This window comes from Cavia porcellus, unplaced genomic scaffold, assembly GCF_034190915.1.
Source record: "Cavia porcellus strain 051 isolate PalLab524CR breed Dunkin Hartley unplaced genomic scaffold, mCavPor4.1 scaffold_27, whole genome shotgun sequence".
Taxonomy (NCBI): Eukaryota; Metazoa; Chordata; class Mammalia; order Rodentia; family Caviidae; genus Cavia; species Cavia porcellus.
In genome coordinates, this window is record NW_026947510.1 from 11,448,075 (window position 1) to 11,469,627 (window position 21,553).

A 21,553-nucleotide genomic window follows, 5' to 3' on the forward strand; every position below is an offset into this window, starting at 1 on the left:
TCCTGCACTTCAGGGGTCCTACTTAAAGGAGACACAGGATGTCAGAAAGTGCAGTTTCCAAAGCATCTACTAGAAAGATCTGGAGTCTTTCCCTTGGCCGCTCCCTCAAGGTTATATGCCCTTATATTGATAATTATTCTCCAAGGCTTTATAAGGTAGATAAAATTATGTAGTGGTAAATGATGGAAATCACTTCTTCTTGATATAAAATATGAAATTCACTGGAGAGTTGTAGTAGTATTTCTCGTTGTATATTTCAAAAGCATCAGAGTTAAAATTTCTAAGACTATTTGAAAAAAATAAAAGGCAAATCCCTGAGAACTAGTTCAGACCCCTAGAATCAAAATCTCAAAGTTATTTCTGCTGATTTCATTTTGATAATTTCTCTCATTGTGGTTTTCATGTGCATTATTGCTGGAGAATCCCTGGCCAACAGAGCTGAGCAAATCAGGAAATGTAGAAGAGGGTCAGGACAGCTCTGAAAATCTGAGTGTCAGGAATTGTGGCTGGGATTTTGCAATCCTTCTTCTGAAGCTCGTGGGCTTGGCTCAATTAACTTATGTCAAATTACTCAATATTCACGTTTCTAGGAGCCAGAAACATAGTAGCCCATCTTGATTTCCCCAAGCCAAGCAGTGAAGGGGCCCTAAATGGCTCTTTCATCAGCCTGTCCACCATCAAGGCAGAGAATTTCCCAAAGGAAAAACCAACAGTTCACTCCAGAAAAATGGGAAAATGAATCCTAGACTGACTCACTATTGATATTTTTTGCATAAACATAGAGTTTGTAATAAAAAAAAAAAAGAAGGTCAGGCGCAGCTTTCCAGTGAAACCAGTGTCTCAATAAATCTTTGAGTTGATTTAAGTAGCAACAGTAATGATTTTTTTTTCAAATATTCTGCAGGTATTGGCAATTTGTTGAATGGCAATGTTTGATTACATTAAAAGTTTACAGAATTGGTTACAGAATTGAAGAGCCTATTGATAAAAGAACTAAAATAACATGTTTCTTTATTCCTTTCAAAGTACATCTTTGGTTGCTAGATCCAGTGTATATCATTGGGCTGCTTCTCCTTGACGGAAATGTGTGTGAGCAGACAGAGCTCTGGAGAATGTCAAGAAGGGACGATAAAAGTGGGTTTTCTTATATACAGAAGAGCCTCACCTTTTGACAGTGGTGTCCTTCTAACCTTCAACAGTAAATTCATTATAAATTCCATAGAAAAAAATAGGATATCCCATATGTAGCGGGATGTGATGAGTTATACCCTGAAGACTATTGGCCACTTTTCTTAGACCTGGATTAATCTGGTTCAAACAATCAATCTGGCCACTTACTTTACTTAGTCTCAATCTTAGAAGAAATAGAACTTGAAGGTGCTTGAAGCAGAAACGGTTAAGGGAGAATATTTTATAAATTTTTTTCAAAACATGTCTAGTGGCACCTATCAGAATCATTTTTATCCTGCAAGGGCACTGAAAAATCCTTTAAAAAACTGATGTAAATGCAAAAGTTTCCTCCAACCAACTTCTTTTTCCTGTACCTCAGACCTGATATGGCAGCTGTGTTCACCAGCTTTTCATCACTGTGACAAAATACCTGACTCAACCAACTTAAAAGGAAGGAAACTTTATTTTGGTACAAGGTTTCAGAGGTTTCAGTCCATGGCCAAACAACACAGCTTTATACCGCGGCAAGGCAGAAACATCATGGTAGAAGGGCATAAGGTAGAGGAAAGATGCTCACCTTGTGGCAGCCAGGAAGCAGAGAACTGAGAGAATGGGAGCCAGGGAAGAGGCTAGGGACCAGATAGAGTCCCCAAGGGCATGCCTCCACGACCCGTTCTGCCAAGTAAGCCCCACCTTTTAAATCTTTATCACCACCCAATTAAGCCATCAAATTATGAATCCATCAGTGGGCGAGTTCATTCATGAAATTAGAGAGCTCATGAGCCAATCACTTTCCCAAAGCCCTACCTCTGAATACATGAGCATGTCAAGGCTCATTTTAGACCTAAACCATAACAGCAGCAATACAGATGTGTCCTAGACATTACAATCTTAAGTGCCCTACAGAGTTAGCCTATGAATTTTTATCTGACTAAAGATGAATAGAGAAAGGGGTGAGAATTGTATCGTGTTTATGACTGTTCTCTTTTCAGGGTCATAAATTTTTATAAGAGAAATCTATGTCTTTTTTCCTCTGACCTCCAATTATGGTTTTAAAAGTTTATTAAAGCACTCTTTGCACCAGCAAATAACTAACTTCATAAATTTTTTACTTCTGAACCACAATTATAATGTGCTCATTACCATTAAAAAATAATAGAATTTTTATTTCTGCAGACCAGGCAGCACTGAAAATTTTGAAATGAATCTGCACTTCAAAGGGTAAAGCCATCACTGTGGCAGGGTACTTTTCTGGGGTTTTTTTCATCCTTTTTGTTGGTATGATTTATTTCACTGTATTTCCCCCACCAAACTTAATAACTTTAGAGTCATGATTGGCAGTACAATCAGATCAAAGAACATGCTTTTGAAAGGCTCTGATTTGGATTCTGTTCACCATGTTGGTCCACGAAAAGCAAGATGATGAGCTGGCACTTTTCTGAGTTGATTGGATGCTCCATGTTTACTGTACCTGTTTAAGCCCTTGATGAGCACAAGCTTGGAGACATGTGCTTCTCGTGGCATTTTCTGCAGTGACTATGCCAGCCCGGATAGCTCGGCCCCATTGCTATCTGCAGAAAACAACAGGAACTGGGAGTCATGGCAGTGTCACCTGTGATGAGGTTTCAGACTATGCAGATGTTCTTTAACTGCAGCCTTCTGGTGGGTCAGATATGAGGCAAAATTTCCTGTGTAAGCACAGTGCTAGCTCTCAGAGTTCCTTTTCCCAACATTACCCTGTGAGTGCCAACGTACCTTCATCAGGGGAGAAAGTCAGCTTCATAATAAGGGAACGCATACAAGAGGCTGCCCACACACATGTTTTTGAGTATTATTAGTATTTTGAGTATTGAGTATTATTAAGGAGTTGAAGGAAGAGTATGTCCAGAATATTATTCCCACAATAAGTGAATTGGCACACGCGTGCACACACACACACACACACAAAATAAATAAAGTCTGTATTGTCCATGCAACTCATCATGATTTTAACATTTTCTTCCATTTTATATAATGGGTCTACTTTCATTAAATAGACTAACACAATAAGTATTTGATGAATGGTTTCGAAATGACAATTCAGACCAATGGAACCCAAGATTTTAAATTTCGGAGTAAAGCTTTATCACCCATTTTTATTACTAATATAAATCAATTTTTCTGATTTCAAAATATGTGACTTAATTGCAACCAGGCGAGGCTTTGTTCAGATTAAGTGAGGAACTTGCAATTCAACTATTCTTTGTTCTTTGCTAGACTTTCATAAATTTCAGTAACAAAAGTATTAAAATATACTTTATAGTGACCTCAAAGGATGAGTGAATACAGAACATGTAATGTACCAGCCATGGTTTTCAGCTTCACATAACAGAAAAGATTAGAACTATTGTAAACTTCAGGCAAAAAGAAATGATCTTAGGCAATTTCATGGTAAACTAAACCAACAAACCAAAAAATGGAACAATTGTAAGCAATATAAAGAAGTGAATAATTCTGCCAATCTTATTGGAAATGTTAATCATGTAGCTACTTGCCTATAGTCTTTGGCTATGTCAACCTCATGCAGCTCATTCAGTAGTTCCTGACAGATGGCAGCTACGAAAACTACAGAGACAGAACCACCACCACCATCCCCAACAGGCAATCAGTGCAGACTTTGACTAGGGTCAGCGCTTTGGCTTAGGAATTTGAGTGAAGAATTCACAGAAATACTGTGGGAGCAGGGGCTGAAATTTCAATGATGAGAGTAAAGATTAGAGGAGTATGGAAAATCAAATTTGAGTAAAATTATTGTGCAGAAGCAGAAACTGTGAGAAGGAAGATTTATCCTAGTGGCCCGGATCGTAGAAAGCAAAGCTTGGAAGGAAACTAGCTATAAAGATGACGGTCTTTGTAGGTAGCAAGTTGTGGTAATGACAGAGCTGGTGAGTGAAGATCAGAAACAGTTCCTGGCCTTTCTGAAGGCTGATTGGTTGTTCAGCATTTCTGAGTTTGCACAAATGAACGATCTTTAAATAGGGCCATTTCACTTGTGAAGTTGTCAGAGATCGCTGTTCTTTTCAACCAAATGGCCCAACTTTAATAAACAAGGGGAAAAATGACGATCAGTTTAAAAGACAAGAGGGAGCACTAAATATTAGCATAAATTTAAAAGATATGACATGAAAAATCAACATAAGGTTAAGAAGAAAAACATGTACAGAGGTTCATTAAACAAGAACAATTAAAATGTTATATCTAATGAATTATGAAGCAAATTTAATTTTCAGTTTAATGGTGTTTACATTTATTCACTAAATTAACATTTAATTCCAAGCACATATCAGAAACACTGTTATTCTTTGAAATACAAAGATGAATCAAATAGTCTGTATCCTTAATAAAGTAAAGCAGTATCTTTACCTTAACTTTTTGCTCGTAAATTCTGAGTTTCTCTTTATTATTGTTATCTTTATTTATTATTATTTTTATCTTTATTTAGGCAGATTGGTTATGGGAATTTGGGAATGAGTTTCCTATCAGCAATCATGTAATATAATATTTACATATATGTAAACTGTTGGCCTATATTCAGAATTTAAGTGATGACTCTTGGTACTGTCTAGAAATTGAGAAATGACAGATCTGGGTCAGGGATATAGCTCAGGAGCACAGTGCCTGCCTGGCAATCATGAGGTCCTGAGTTCAATTCCCTTACAAAAAAATAAAATAGAAAAAATGCTGGGTCTAGGCCAGCAAACCCTGATAGAGGATGAATGCAAACATGAGAGAAAAGAATTTCTTTGAAGAGGATCGGGACCTCACTGCAATGGAGCCCTAAACTGACCCAAATGTCTAGACTTACTGAGAAACGACGAAGGCGTAGAGCTCTGCTGTGTGCACTTGTGTGTTTTAGGTTAGCAAGGCAGGTAGCAGGGCATGGTGCAGTTTGGCTGAGTAACTAACTTTTATCTGATTGTCCCTTTGGAAACCTCCTTGTTTTTCCCATAAGGCCTATCTCTGCTTTAGCTGGCAAAACATCCAGTCTTCAAGACGGTCCGGCTTGTAGTTAGCAATCTTCTGGTTCCCAAGTCAGCCCTAGCAGACACTGACCCCTTGGGTGTTGCAAAGAACTCCAGAGATAAATGTGATTAGAAGGAAAAGGTTGTTTTTCTGGTTTTGGTTTTTGGTTTTGTTTTTTTCAGTATCAAGAATCAAACTCAAGGCCTTGCACTTGCCAGGCTGGTGCTGTGCCGCTGAGCTACATCCCCAGCTCGGAACAGGTTGTTTTTAATGTTGGTGTTGCTGTATAGATTCATTTAAAGCCTGATCAAGTATCTGCTGTACCTACATCATGACCAAGGAGCTACAGGATGTGGTTAGAAATACAGACCTTTCCTCGCCAACATCTTAAATCCATATTAGTGTGAAGACAGTTTCTCAGAAAAGCATCTTCCCGCATCATAGGCCACTGGGTTTGAATGGAGAAAGTGAAGCAGGGCCCTGGTCCTGTCCGTTCCCAAACTGAAGGAAGAAAAGGGTGGGAAAAGTCTCAGTGACACAAGGTATTGAGAGGACAAAAAAAGAATCATAAATATGGTAATCTTATTTTTGTCTACTTTTACTCATGAAATGTGATTTTTTACACCAAAAATTCATTTATATTATAGAAGATGGAGATAGAAAATGGCTAACATAGCAAAAGATAGCTATTGTACTCACAACACATTGTGGGTTAATTAGCCCCTGCAAGTAGTTTTTGTTTTGTTTTGTTTAATCTCTAGTAAATTATGGTTGAAATTGAGGCTTTTGGAAATCTCAGGGATTCTCACTATATACATCCCTTCATCCTTTTCTTATCAAGGACATCTTAATTTAGTTGGCTGACCAAATTAATCAAATCTGAAAGGATGTGACTGTCTTTTTGAAAGCTGTCCCAGAATCATAAAACAAATGGTTCTTTTCTTCCTGGAAGAAGTTCAGAAAGCCCCTCCCTTTCTGACCAACCCCTTCCCCCAGTGCTCACTGATGGAAAAAGCCAGAAAATGGCTTCGTGACCCTTATTAATAATGACAAGTCATTGTTGATGACTCCCTTGGAGGGCACAGGATGTGGTTAGACCCTTGCTTAAGACACCATTGTTTTATAACATTACCCATGTCCTTGTCAGCTCTGGGTTGTATTACTGCAGTGTGTTCTAATGGGATGCGTCTTTGAAGTTCGCTTGGCAGGCATTTGTATTGTTTCAGCCAGTAATTTTTGTGTATAATATGTCAGAGTAGTATATACCAAGATGATGAATGTGGTTGTTGCCCTTGAAGAGTTCAAATGCCAACAAGGGTCACCAGTTAGTTGATAAAACATCATAAGTTATCCTAAGAGTTATCATGATCTATTGACAAAATTTTAGGCCACATACCTGAGATATCTGGACTGGCCTACACTCATACAGTTGAACTAAACAATTTCCTGCCCCAAAATACAGATTCCGACAGCGATTTCAAACCGTAAGAGCTGGGTTTTTATCAAGTATATCTTTTAGTAGTCCTTTTAAACATGTTCATCAATTTTTCTGTTATATCCATCAAAAATTTTTAAAAAACAGACTCATATATTGGTAATTGGGCTTATTCAAAATTGTGTGCGCGCATAAACTAGTTTCAAATAGACCTAAATTCTACTTTAAATTATTAATACTGTGTATGTTTCACCACAATTGGCAAATGTCTTCATTTGCCTTACAAAAAAATAAAATAGAATAAATGCTGGGTGTAGGCCAGCAAATCCTGATAGAGGATGAATGCAAACATGAGAGAAAAGAATTTCTTTGAGGAGGATCGGGACCTCACTGCAATGGAGCCCTAAACTGACCCAGATGTCTAGACTTACTGAGAAACGACGAAGGCGTAGAGCTCTGCTGTGTGCACTTGTGTGCACATTTTGAGGAATAAAAATTGTAATAGTGAACCATGAGCATTTACCAAGTGCTTCGAATATAACAGGCACTATCCTAAATGCTGTGCGTAGGTACTTATGTAATCATTTCAGCCTATGAGCACTAGAAAAACCATTTGTTTAGCAGACTAAAAATAGAGATAAGGAAGGGCTATGTCCCTAAAGCCAGTGTCAGGACCGCTTTGGATGACTGTGGTTCTAGAGCCCACCATTTATTTAATCCATACACATAAAGCCATGTCCTAGGTGTTGGAGCCACCCTGTGCCTGTTAGAGAAAGGAACTCTCTTTCCGTGGACAGGTTAGAAAAATGAATCCCAATGAGAGGATGCAGCTTTCGTGTTTCACGTCTGATTCTTCCTTTGTCCAGGACTCTTGTGCAATGCACAGAATGTGCAACTCTACATGACAGCCCTAACTTTACCGCCTTCACTATCTATGATTAATTTTACAAACCTCAAGTAAGTTTTACCTGCATACTTTTGAGTCTGGCTTCATACCAGAGTGAAGTAAACATGAAAGTTAATTTTTCTCTTACAAAAGGAGAAATATGACACTCTCAAATGGGCTCAGGTATTGATCGCAGGATAAGTACATCATAAAGACCAAGCAAGACTCAAGGGCAGGAGAAATCCTGGGTACTGAGCACTGATTACTATGCCACAGGCTTCATACATGGCTTTGTTTTGTGTTCACACAAGGCCCCTTGGTAGAGGCCACTATTACCTTTACAAGGATAAGGAAACATTCAATAACGTGAATTATCTTACCCCAGTTTCTATGCTTTGTAAGTAGAGGAGTCTGATTCCAGATCAGACTCTACAGCTATGCTCCTTCTAACCTACGTACTCTAAATTCTAGTGTTGTGACTGGTTGTTAGTCATAAACATGTGCATAAAAATTCACATTCATTCATTTCAAATAGAGTTTCAGTTAAAGCATTATTTGGATGACGAAAATTTCCTACAGAAGATACTACCTGCATTTTTAATAGGTGAGAACTCCAAGAGCTAAACCTCAGGAGTAAGAACCACTCACTTGGCTAATCGGCACCTATTAATTGAGTGCCTGTTAAATGCTAAGCATCCATTTAGTTGTTCGGTTTGCTGAAAGTCAAACCATTGCCCTCATGGGAATCACAGTCTAATAGTGAGGCAACTAACAGGCCTGCTCGTGAGAGTGGTATCTACTTAGGCACTCCCCAAGGTCCACTTTCAGGAGGGGCTCACTTAGTGTATTCACAGAAGAAATGCTCACAGATTGAGTATTTCCTCCATTCTCTTCACTGAATAGTGGGCACTGACCTCATTCCTTTGAGAAGAGAGCAGAGCCTGAGACAAGTATTCAGTGCCTCTAATTTATTGTCCAGGGGAGGAGTTCCTAGGAGTCTGGGGAGGGGAAAAACCAAAATAAAGAAACATTATCAAGATTGTGAGCAAAGGGGACTAGAGTCTACTCCTCTCCAGAAGTATACCACAACCTCAGATACAGGAGGTAAAGGCATCTGTCCTCAGCTCCTGCCCCCTATTTGTCAAGAGCTGTTTCCAGGGGAAGTAAGTCCTCACATATTCTAGGCTCCAAGGTGGACTGAGTGGCTGTGGTCGTGAGACCCTGGGGTAAAGAACCAAGAGTCACAGTCACATGGCTGGCACTTGACATGACAGAATCTGTGGCACCTGTGGCTGGAATCAGAGGTGGATTGACAGAGTAGGTCACAGAGAAGCAGAGGTATAGGCTACAAATCTGTTTTATGCTCCTCAGTGGGCAGCAGCCATGGACAGCTGTTCTTGTTAAAACTAGAGACAGACTGAGGGGGCCAGCAAAGGTGTGTGATACTTAAGGGGTTGAAGCTGGGTTTGCGTCAACTCTCTGCATTTCCATTTCTATCCTGCCCAAAATGGCAAGACTAACTAGTATCTGTCTTATTATCACGAGGCAGACTTAGCAGAGTAAGATAATGTTTTATAGACGTGCCTAGCATATTGTATGTACTCAATCTGTTGGGAAACAGACTCACTGAGAGCTTGGACTGATTGGATAAAATTATTTTTAATGCACTTTTTTCCTTTATTCTCTAATTTATTAATTCACCTCTCTATTTGCTTTTAAAATTCCACTATATGGTCAATTAAGGTTTGCTGAAATAGCCTTGATCCATGGGATATACCTAGTTGGACATAATAAAATTACTGTTGTCTCCCAAAAAAAAAACTGAGCACAGAGGGTTGGGATATTCTTAGTTCTGGGTACATATTGTCAACAATTTCTGTTTTATTTTTCCAGTGCCTTTCCAAAAAACCATGGACAGCATTGCATATCTTACTTTTAGGATTATGAAAATTGGTAGTTATTTTCACGTGACTGCTATGTCACAAGCAGTATTGTGCTTCTCGAATTGGGGAAGGTACTAAAATAAAGATATATATCCACTGCATTTCTCACCCTCAGGAAGCACTCCTGTTATTGAATGAACTGAATGAGAGTAGTTGAAATCTTACAGAAAATGGGAAACTAGGGAGCACTAAATCACATATTTGGCCCCATTTTTTACTTACCCAAGGCCAGTGTAAGAAGCTGAATGGCAAAGGATTCATCTGGGGTTCTGTGAGAGGCAGTGATCTAAATGTGATAGGCACACAGGTGAGCAGGACTGACAGTGAGCAGAGCCATCTCATCAGAGGCAGTGACACACTCGGGCCTTGCCCTGGATGTGCGTGGGAGTTTATGCTGCAGCTGCTCTCGCAGGTGTCCTTGTTCCTCCCGTGAGCTACCACCCAGAATTCATGTCTTTGTATTGGTCCCTTCTGATTCCAAGCTGGCTCTGATTCGCTTTTAACAAATAAAATACAGTAGATGCAATGCTGTGTGAGTGCCAAGGTTAGGTAAGAATCTTTATAGCTCCCCGTAGAGTTTCTTGGATTTCTTGCCCTGGGAAAGTCATAGAGACGTCCATGTTTTGCCCCCATCTGCTAGCCATGCGAGTAAGCCCTCCAGGGTGTCCAACCCATAAGTGCATCTATGACTTGGCTATATCTTCAGATGACAGCCCTGGGAGATCTCTGACCCTCCCTGGATTGCAGTCTCCAGATGGAAGCTGCCCCCACTGGACTCAGTGGGCCCACCGAGCCGTAATTGTTGTGTTGCACTAAGTTTTAGAGTACAGAACTAGAGTACTAGCTCAAAAGTTAATTCAGCTATGTCTTTCCATCAGGAAGATTTTAATTTTGTTCATGGTTGTTACGTGGCATGTCAGAGATTTCATTTTTGTATATTTTTCTTTTTATCTACTATAAGTTGAAAGCTTTTTACCTTTCAGATAGCTTCATGGAATAATATTGCCTTGTACCTGTTTTTCCATGATAATCTTGTCGATGAAATTCTTAATGTCTTGTGCCATGTCTCTTTTATTGGTAAAGCCCTATGAAGTCTTTCTTGAAGGAATGTTTTAAGAGCATAATATGAAATTGAGGAATCACAAAAGAAATTATTAATATGGCAATACAGTTTTCAAAATACTTTAAAAACTAAATCTGTAGGGTAGCAATATATATACTTATTTATATATTTTGTAACAAGACTGATGATGAGTATAATTACTACCACAATTTTCAAGTACAGATTTTTCAAACATGAAGTGAAATTGAATATTAAGACACCCATACTAATTCTCCCATCAGTACTCATGTACTGTATTTGCTTTATCACATATTTATTCATATGATCATGTATTTATCAAACAACTTCAATATTTTTATGCATCCCATTATAATTTTAAGGCAGATTGCAAACTTCCCCCTGGATAATTTAGTTTGTAGATAATTAGCTAGAAGATGAACATGAAATTTCAACATATCTTGCCAGGCTTGCTGACTCATACCTGTAATCCCAGCACGCTGGGAGGCAAACGCAAGATGATTGCAAGTTTAAGCTTAGCTTGGGTGACTTTATGACTGATTAGACCCTGCCTCAGAATAAAAAAAGAGCCTGAAGATTTAGCTCAGCTCAAAGGCTCTGAGTTCAGTCCCCAATGTTGCAACAAATTTTATCCTAAAACAAGGATAGTCTATTATGAAAATAACATTCCTATTACTGGTGTCACAGGTACTCCAGAACTACTATGGCTTGTTGTAAATACTCATAATTGAAATGCCTAACATCAGTTAGAAGTTACTGAAAATAAAGATGTGATTGTTTTTCCCATTCATGAACCTATGCACCCCTCCACTCATCAGGGTCCCAGAGTCTCAGGTCGAGGAGGCCTAATACATTGGTGATGAACCTAGGGCACGCATATCATTTGTTTTTCTTTTAAAACAAAAGATGTTAATGTGTGAGTTGTTTTATTTCTAAACTAAAACCTCAGTATTCAGGTTTAATTGCAGTGTTGCTGCTTTGTGATAAATAAGTGGATTTTGGGTTACAGTTTGAGCACCCTAAAAATTTAATGTGTGAAATGTGCAGATAATCAACAAATAATTTAAGTGAAATGTACAATAAAATATAGACATACTGTAAACTCAAGTTTCAAAATTAAATTCTAATGTTTTCTCCCATAAAATTTTAGTGGCAAAACTAATAAAAACAGCTAGACATATGCAAAAGAATCATTGAAAAGAAAAAGATGTGACATGTATGTTAGTTTTACCAGGATTGTGAACAAGAACCTGCTAAAACATGGGTAACTTAATTAATGATGCTTACCGTCCCCCGGCACTGCAGGGTGAAAGCTGGAAAGCTGAGGTATTCTTAGGGCTGTGCACCTGCGGATGACTGAGAACGATGCTTCTCGCACCTGTTTCAGTTTCTGGGATTCTGGCAGTCCATGTCTTGTAGCCACCTTGATTCACTCACGTGATCATCTTTTCCCTGGGTGTCTTTTTTTTTTAATTTCAATTATACTTATTAATACAATTTAGTTCTACATAGTGATCATACCAATTATAAGGAATTTGTACTTGTATATATCGATTCCTCTTTTTCCCCAATCCCTTCCCCACTTTACCCTCTCTTGCCCTCCTTCATAAAGCTTTGTTTCCATTTTATCCTTGTCATTTTTCCCTTCCTTCCTTTACTCCTCCCCTCTCCTTAGTTTTTCTTTGTTTTGAACAATCCCTTCTTATTTCACAATACCTGTTGTACACTTTGGTCCTTATTTACACTTCCAGTTTTTCACACCAGAGAAACAATGCAATATTTATACATGTATCTCATTCATTTCACTTAAGAGTGTGGTCTCAAGGTGCACCCCTTGTCTTAGAACTATCTCAAGTTTATCCTTGTTTATAGTCGCAATCAGTTTTTTCTCCTTGGTATAACACTGTGGTTGAGATAATAACTATTCCCATAGTCCAGTCTCCCTAGATGTCTTTACATTATCTTCCCTCTCCTCCTGTCTCTATGTCCAAATATCTTCTTCTTACAAGGACACCAGTCATGTGGGACTTAAATATATCTTCTTTGAGGTCACAATTCAGTCCATAACAACCACAGGTCATGCATGCAGAGAAACAAAAATGTAACTGTAAATTAAAACCAAAAATTACTAGAAAAATATTAAATATGTGTGGAATCACATGGATCTGTTCTTAATTTTATGCAACTTTCTTATAGAGCACTAATGTTATACAAGATGCCTATTCATAAGTTTTAGGAACTTTGAAATACAAAAATACAAATATAAATAAGTGATCGCTATCATTTACATTTTAACTGGATGCTGTATTCACTTTAGATGAGTATTGTGTTATAGTAAATTTTAACCAAAAAATTATATTCAAAAAACTATGTTAAGTTTCATAATGTAACTATAAGCAATTAATCAACAAGTTATAACGACCAGGGATATAACCCAGTGGCACAAGCCCCTACCTGAAAAGCATGAGGTCATGAATTTGATCCCCAGTATAAAAAAAATTAACAAGTTATTGAGCAATCTAGAGCACTGTATTCTCTGAGGAAAAGAATATTGTACATATCTTAGGAGCTTAGAGCAAAATGTGGCAGATGAGGTTTATACATGCACACTTAGAAGGAAACAAAGGACACTCATAATTGAGCTAAAATTTCATTTTAAAATTATTTTTATCTCCACTTTAGTGTCCATTTTAATTTTTGCTTTTGATGTTGAACTGGTTAAAAATTCCCTTTGATCTGCAATAATTGCAATATAAGCTATTTAATTTTTCAAAATTCAATACTGATTAGCACTGCCTCTAACCAAAAAATTCATCCAAAATTATTCAGTCAGACGTATGAGACTGCAATTGTTTTGAGCAATATTAAGAAAAGATAAAATACCACATGGAACAATTTTAAGAAATAATCATAATTATCATTGAATGTATGTATTGAGTGGACAGCACAAACAGATCTCTTTGCTGGCAGCTTTGATATTTATGCAATAAACTGTAGCTCTAGCTGCTTTACACTTGACAAAAATTTACTTTAAAAGACTTATAAAGTTTTCTAAAACATTATTTTTCAAATAAGAACCATAATATCAAGAAATTCTTAGATATACCAGGGTAACATGTAGTTCTTTAGAAATATGTATGTGAGCAATTCCTTTACAAATACATTGAGATTCAAAGAAATCCTGATGACATTTGAGTTCAGAGAAGAATCTAAAAATAAAAAGCATTGCTTTGATCCATTAAGTCTTTACTGAGAAGGATTCAATATCTTTAAATCTTAATTTTCTCCTCTTTAAAGTGGTAATATTGAATACTTACTTCCAGGATTGCTTGAGCCTAAATATATGTAAATTTTTTTGTGCAGTGCCTAGCATACAACAGATACTTTTAAAAAGTGACTCCTAATTCCCATGTCCCCTTTTGTCACTTTCATGACCTTAATCTCTTGATGAAGTGACCACCCTTAAAGGAGAGAATTTATAATAAAATGCAAAAATATCATTTTTACCCTAGCAAAATCACTTCAATTCAAGCATTAGAATTTGGAAGAAAAAGTAAAAAATGAACTAAATCATTCCTCCCATCTGTATTTGTGTCTGAGCAGCTTCAGGTGAGCAGGTTTTCTCTTACCTATTCCCTCCTGTAGAACCTTCCAGAAAGCTTCAGCCTGGTGAGAAGGACAGCAGGCTTTCCTGCCGCATGGCATTGCTTGCTAAGGGGGAAAGCCAAGGCCCGCCTGTATAATCCGATTTCATCAACTCACACTAATCACAACTGATAGGAGCAAAATTTAGCCTGGATCCGCTTTACTAATCTAGATTGACATGAGGTAAAAGTAAAGGGACACAAGGGCGCAGGAACAAAGGAATGAGAGCCAACCCTTATTTTCAGCTTGCTTTTCCATCTGGGATTCTAATTTGCTCCCCCTTTGGGAATTCTATTTTTCTTACCTTTATAAACAACTCTTCCCGGTTGTTAGGATACCAGCCTTTCAGGGAGCAGTTGAATCAACAACAGGTGCACAGTGAGGCTTTGGGACAGAAGACAGAGCAATGCCTACACTGCGAAGCTGCGCAGAAGGTACTTCCAGGTACGCACTGCACCTGAGACTATGTATTATTTATTGAAACTGAGCCCTGCATTATCTATGTCCTCTGGGCAGCCCTGGAGTCTGGCGCTCCTAAAATGGATGCCACAGCAGCTAACCTGCAAGGTCGCCTAGATGCTCTTCATTTTCACTATTTTTCTTAATAGTTGTTGAAAGCTAGAGATACCAGGCTTTTCAGTAAAGGTTGGAGAGTAACTGGATATTGCACTTCAACAGCTGGGGGAGGACTACCTTTATGATTTTGGATGTTTCCACGTGGATTCCATTTTTAATTCTTAAGGAAATATTCTACTCTGGATTTGAGGAATATACAGAAGATATACTTGTGGCAACCACTGTCTCTACATACTGTGTGATTATAGTGGTGATCTATTATGTATGTCTTCACATGCTTAAAACCAGGAAGGAGGATGGGTAATCTGAAGATTATTTTCATTATTACTTATGAATTTTGTGTCTGGCAAACCAGAGAACTTTTTGCTTTTGGGTAACAAAAAACATTTGGAATACACTCCACCGAATTTTTCCATGTTGGTGAAATTGTTACTGACCACCTCTGTACTGATGTTGCCATGCTAAAAACACCTAAGGGTAAAAATGTCTCCTGGGTAAGTACACAATGATTTTATATGTCTTCAAAATATTTTTAAAGCACAAACACATAATTTGAGAACTTGAATTCATTTAGTGGTTTCATGTTAGTAGAAGTATTTGGAAAATCTTCAGAAAGCATTTGCCTTAGAGAAATGTATAAATATGTTAGACATCTTTTATCAAGATCATGATGGTGTAAGACAAAAATATGAAGTACAAGACATGTAAACTCTAGGTTTGTTTTGCCATTTTTAAATTGCTTCACTTTTACATACCACACAGAATTTAAAACACATGTATACAAAGTCAGGAGCATAATTTTGAATTCCAGAACCAGTGGTGTAGATTTTGAGTGGAGGTAAGTCAAATTTTAAGGGTAGATTAGGCAGTTTTCATTCTTTGGGGATATTGTCAACATGTTCCTTCCTCCTCCTGCCCCTTTGAAACAAGATAGCAATTGATATCTTAATTTTTTATATGCCTAAGTAATTTCCATCAATCAATAATAAACATGTACACTGAAAGTTTAGTATTTCAGCAACAGCAATGGTGTATTAATCCCAATCAAATTTGACTCTTAAACTTGTTTCTAAGGTAGTTTCTTAACAAAGATTTTAAAACATGTCAGATTGAGCTCAAAATAGCAAGAATTATCTATAAACTCTTTAAAAAAAACTAGGAACTTTACCTCTCTGCTATCATGTTTAGGGAGATTGATATATTAAAGTTAATAAGCAAATAAGTTGCAATCTAATCTCTACCCACAGCTGTGTGCCTGACACCAAATTTTTTTTGCTGGTACCAGCACAAAATAGACAAATACAACTGTATTGACTATAACAATTATTATTAAATTATGATTATAGTTTCCTTAAGGTAACTCAGGAAATATAAATGATTCTTTCTTCTTAAGAAATAATGTTTACTACTTCAATTTGAAATTCACCAATTAGGTCACTCTTAACTCATCTCAGATAACACAGTATTTGCTTGAAAATGGCAATTATGTTTTTTTCTGTTATGGGCAGTCATTGTTTACAGTGCTTCATTAAAAGAAATATATCTTAGTTCAAAACATAATTCCCATGATTGTTTCAGAAAACTAAAGAATCAAGTTTGAGGTTATTAATTTTGGGGGTTATTAATTATTAAAAGAATTCCTTTTGTGATATTATGAGTATCATTGCTTCTTCATTCTGTCCTGTTATGACCCAGGGATATGATTTAGAGGCCAGTGAGTTTGTTTGCCATCAGGGACTAATTCTGATGCCCAGATTAGAGTCACCAACTTTCTTCTGGCATTTAAACACTGAAGAGAAGAGTAGCTTCAAAAGAATATTTCCACTTTTATCTACTTAATTCTCCTAAAAGATTAATTCTCCCAGAGGGGATCCCACCCAGTGGACACACTTGAAACATTTTATAAACTCCGGCTATCATTAGGTTTGGTTTACTTCAGACTCAGTTATACTCATTGTTTATCAAAAACTTAGAAACACATATCTGTAATGTCAAAATACTTCCATTTTCTTAGGTAAAAATTTCACTGTGCATCCCATTCTATTACAAATACCTCTGCATCAGGGTTTGTCAGAAGTAGTAGTTTCAGAGTTTAATCCCTGTTGTATTACAGGGTATGTGACAGTAATTTAATTGGTGTGTGCTGATTGTACAATGAACCAATCATTCATGTTAAAGAATATTCTGAAATCCTTTAATTTGAATACTAAATATGTATGGAGAAGCATTGTCACATGTTGACCATTGCTCTGATTTCCATCAGTTTGGGCAGAAGGGTTCAATGATCATTCCACAAATATATTGCAGGCCTCTCTAGGATGCCTTGGGCACTGAGCAAGCGGCAGTGAATGGGATACTTGGGAGTCTCTGACCTATGCAGCTTGCATCTAAGAAGGGAGACACACAGAAAGCAAGTGCATAAATTATAAGATGACAAAGAAAATAAAACACAGCAGGGATTAGAAAGTACAGGAAATTGAGAGGGGGTGTTGCAAGATGATCAGTCAAGCTTACATGAACAGAAACTTGAAAGTGAGTCAGCTATGAAGAAATACAGGAAGCAGAGTCTCTGGGCAAGTGAGCGTGAAAGTCCTGGGTGGGGTAGGCACATGCTGATAGTGTGTGAGGGATGACAAGGAGGGTAGGGTAGCTGGGCTATCAGTCACACTCTGACTGTCCCATGTCTCTTATATTTATAGTCACCCTTGAGCTCCAGGGGATTGGTCCCAGGATCCTCATGAGTACTAAAATATCTCATAGAAACGGTGTCATATTTGCCTGTAATCTGTGCACATTCTCTTTAATTCATCTCTAGATTACTTACACTGCCTAATACGTCAGGGCTAGGTAAATTGTTATACTATATTACCCAGGGAATAAAAATGAAGAAACGTCTGTACTCATTTAGTATAGCTGCAGTGTCTTTTTCCAGATATTTCTAAGTTCATGGTTAGTTGAATCTTGGGGATATGGAAACCAAAATACTTTACTTCACATTCCAAGACAAACCTAAATTCCTTGTCTCGGTTCTCCGGAGAAGCCTGGTGTATGGTGGCATCATGGGACGTCACACATCAGCACGTGCTAAATAAGGTTGCAGACGTGAGGAGGAGAAGGATAGAGCAATGCAAATATGACTTTCCAGAGACTAATCACACTGCAAACTTGCACATTAGGACCTGATCTGGCTCCTAAGAGTTTAGCAGTTTGTTCATTTTATTTTTAATGTATTGAGACAGAGCAGCATTACTGTGATTTGGGAGTAACAAGTTAGAAAAAATTGTAAACTAATATTAAAGTTACTGTTGAAAAGGGAGATTTAGGGATAAGCATTCAGATTTAGTGAACACAACTCTTCTAATAACAGTTTATCCTTTGTGTTAGGATATAGTTAAAGACATAACAAAACTCTATGTAGAAAACTCTGTATATTCTTTGGCTGTGTTTATGTATAAGAGGAAAACACCTTCTTCTAAGAGTGTGTTTTTTGAGACAAGATCTTATAAACGCTTGCTTGTGACAATTCAATAGACCACTGAAGGATGTATATCTGACTTTACAATGACCTGACCTACTTTGTTGAAAACTCACTTCTTTGAAATACAGAAATAACAGGCTCCACCTGTTAACCCCAGAGATTCCTAACCCTACACAAATGTCTCTTGCTGTTCTTTAAATTCATTGGAGCTGAAAACACTCAGGTGGAACTCATAGTATAATATAACTCTTCTTAATGTATAATATGTTTCACTGGCTTCTCCTTTTTTAAATTATACACCTTAAGAAATAAGTACACTTTAAGGAAATCAAACAATATAAATGAGTACTTAACTTCATTTAATGAAGATTGTTGAGATTGGATAAGAATCCAGAACTTAGGGATTTGCTTTTGATTTCTTGATAGAGATACTTTAAGCAAATATATTGAGTAAAAGTAGACATTACTAGAAATTAGTGAAAAAACTAACATGACTATTAAGCATGCCGCATAGGAGATGGAAAACTGGCTTATTTCTGAAGCGAAAACGAATCCATTACTGTCCCTTAGTCATTGAAATTCGTATGTGCAGGAATCTTTTGTCAACCACAGAAATCTCTCAAATTTGAAAGAATCCCTGTCTCTTTTTCCTACCCTTTCCACTGTCTCATTTGGTGAATTATAATCTGAAGGGCTTAAATTGTGACTTCGCTGGAGATTTATTTCTTGTTGATATACTTCATTTGACATGCAAATTTTGAAGCAACTTCTAGATTACTGGTCTTTTTACATAACAGCAATTTCTGACAATATCCAATTTTGTATTCTTTTTGTGCTATGAATGAATGTCACTGTCATTAGTATACAGGGTTTCCTCTTCTCTCTTCCCTTATTACAATACATTTGGAGGTTTATACTTAACTTTTCCAAGCATCCATACAGCTTTTAGTTTTGTCAACTTTATTCACTGTGCACAGGGAGTCGTAGTGTAGCTATTGATAGAGATATGTAAAATATTTACCTTGCTTATTGCAACTGAGATTCTTTTAGATACACGTAGAAGAAATGGTTTTCTTTTTCTAACACACCCGTACATAATTGTATTCTAAATGGACTAACTCTATGTCTAGACTTAGAAAGTAGAGAGATTATACCAAAATGACTTTAGTGACTATGAATATAGAATGCTTTATGTGGCCAGCCCCAGGCATTAAAAAATAATAATGTGGACCGGGGATGTAGCTCAGTGGCACAAGCAAGGGCCTGAGTTCAGTTTCTGATACAAAAAAAAAAGAAATAATGTATACAGTTTGACACTATTAATTATATTTATAACTACAGTAACTATGAAAGATAAAATATAAAATAAATGTAATTATTATATTTGTGCATATATTTTTTAAATAATCACAGTTCAAACTCATACGTTATTAGAAATTTAAAAAGGGACAAGTTATGCCTTATCTCAAAACTAACCTCTTTCCCGTTTCTACTCATGGTGAAATTTTTCTCTCATACTCCCAAACTCTAAACACTGTTGATAGTGAACTCTAATGAGAAAAGCTGTGCTTCATAGATAGACTATTGGTTTGATTCTAACTCTACTGCTAGATTTGCGGCTCTGTACAAATTATTAACCTCTGAGATTTGGTAACCTTTGTTATAAGATGGGAGTTAGGAGCTCTCAATAAGAGAATAATAAAACCTTTCCTGTAGAAATATTTTAAAATAACATGTATAAAGTGCTTGTCATCATACCTGCATGTACAAATAATTCACTCTTTGTCCTTTCTAGTCCATCCCAATACACTAACATTAATTCAGGAATTCATGCCCTTGTGTCTGCTGGGCTTCTGTGATAGCCTGTGTACCGACTGCTGACTTCCAAAGTTTCCCTTTCCTATTCATATCAAACATTTCCATTCAATAAGTCTCACTGAATCCAGGTTTTCTTAACTTTCCAAGCACTTCAAAATCCTTCAAAACATCCTCACCACCCACCAACAAATTAAACATCCCAGCCCAGCTCAGTTCCAGCACGGAGCAGGCAATTGAGGTAAAAAAGAAAAAGTGGCACAAATAACACCATGTGAGATTTAAAAATAAGTTAATCAGTAAATGATAGCTTTTTTTGCAAGGATTCATTAAATATAAGGGAGGGCTGTGTGCCAGTGACCCAGCATGTGCTTGGCATGCATGAGACCCTAGATTTAATCTCCAGCACTGCATAGGAAAACAAAACAAAAGCAACCCCTAGGGTGATCACAAGTCCCACACTATGGCTTTTGCTCCTGAGTTATTAGTCGTGTCCCCTTTCATTCTCAGTAGTATTCTGGTTTGGATGACAAGTTATGCAGTTGTTTAAATTGTGATAACAGAGTATGAGTGGATAATTAAGGTGGAGAAAACTGAGGACTGGGAAGGTTTAAGCTGTCTTTAGCAAAATTCTACTGCTGCTAATCTGAAATTTAGGGAAGACTGCAGTGTGGCTTTCCCTATGGACTGGTCTGGAATTAGCCAGGAAGTCAGCTTTGTGATTCTGAGCATATCAATGTAAGAATCACTTTCTTCACCTGCTAAGTTAGGATCATTTTGTTCAACTTACTAGTGATTGCAAAGGCAAATTATAAGACTGCAAAGAACGTGTATATTCAAGGCAAGAAATGTCTTCATAAGGAACTATGATTTTTTTTCTGGCCCCACTACTTAAAAATCACTTGTATGTCAATCCACATGTGTTAGTTTGGCCTTCGAAAGTGTCCACAGTTCAGTATCAATCTGTATTTCAGAGTCTCATCCTCACCACTTCTATAGGTAGGAATTGGAATTAAATTCTGGTTTTATTGATACATGGGAATAGGATATGTATTTGTGAATGTATGTTATGTATTCTTACTGTTATTCTTCTGTGCCCTCTGCTTAGCTAAAAACTTGATTCCTATATCCCTGAAACTTAACTGCTGCTACTTCTTCTAAGACAAGATAAAAACTAAGACTTATCTGTAAACATCATAGGAAAGAATGGAAATCATTAGAATTATCCTCATCGCATCCATAAATGTATCCCTTCTGTAAAGCAGCTATATTACTTGAACAGAACAGACAATATATTTCACAATTCTAGATATGTATCTTGCATTTGAAACATGACATCTCAAATGCATTTAAAATCAACAAGAATGAAATAACTTCTAGGGAAAATATTACAGAGAATTCAAAATATTCTAGGGAAGAAAGAAAGAATTTACCAGTGCTAATTCTCTAGAAAATGATACAACTAGGGAGAAAAAAGAGCATAACTTTGATTTTTATTCTATGAAAAAAAAAAACAAAGGTG

At 37.0% G+C, this 21,553-nt stretch overlaps 1 protein-coding gene and 1 long non-coding RNA gene across 7 annotated transcripts in view; one reads left to right on the forward strand and one right to left on the reverse strand.

Moving 5' to 3' along the window:
* Cacnb2 (calcium voltage-gated channel auxiliary subunit beta 2) overlaps positions 1–21,553 on the forward strand; it is a 342,332-nt gene that overhangs the window by 121,482 nt on the left and 199,297 nt on the right. Inside the window, exon 1 of one of the 6 annotated variants that reach the window (XM_063237568.1) lies at positions 14,696–15,232. The exons of the other annotated variants lie outside the window; for them this stretch is intronic. Coding sequence (XP_063093638.1) covers positions 15,197–15,232 — 36 coding nt within the window. The 5' untranslated portion in view covers positions 14,696–15,196. Of the gene's footprint in view, positions 1–14,695; positions 15,233–21,553 lie in introns of those variants that run through there. 6 annotated transcript variants of the gene reach the window in all.
* LOC134473488 (uncharacterized) lies at positions 1,615–14,450 on the reverse strand. The gene is made up of 4 exons (XR_010043734.1): positions 9,659–14,450; positions 8,408–8,491; positions 5,543–5,673; positions 1,615–2,741 (listed from the first exon to the last, which is right to left on the reverse strand). It is a non-coding gene; the product is annotated as an uncharacterized LOC134473488 (long non-coding RNA).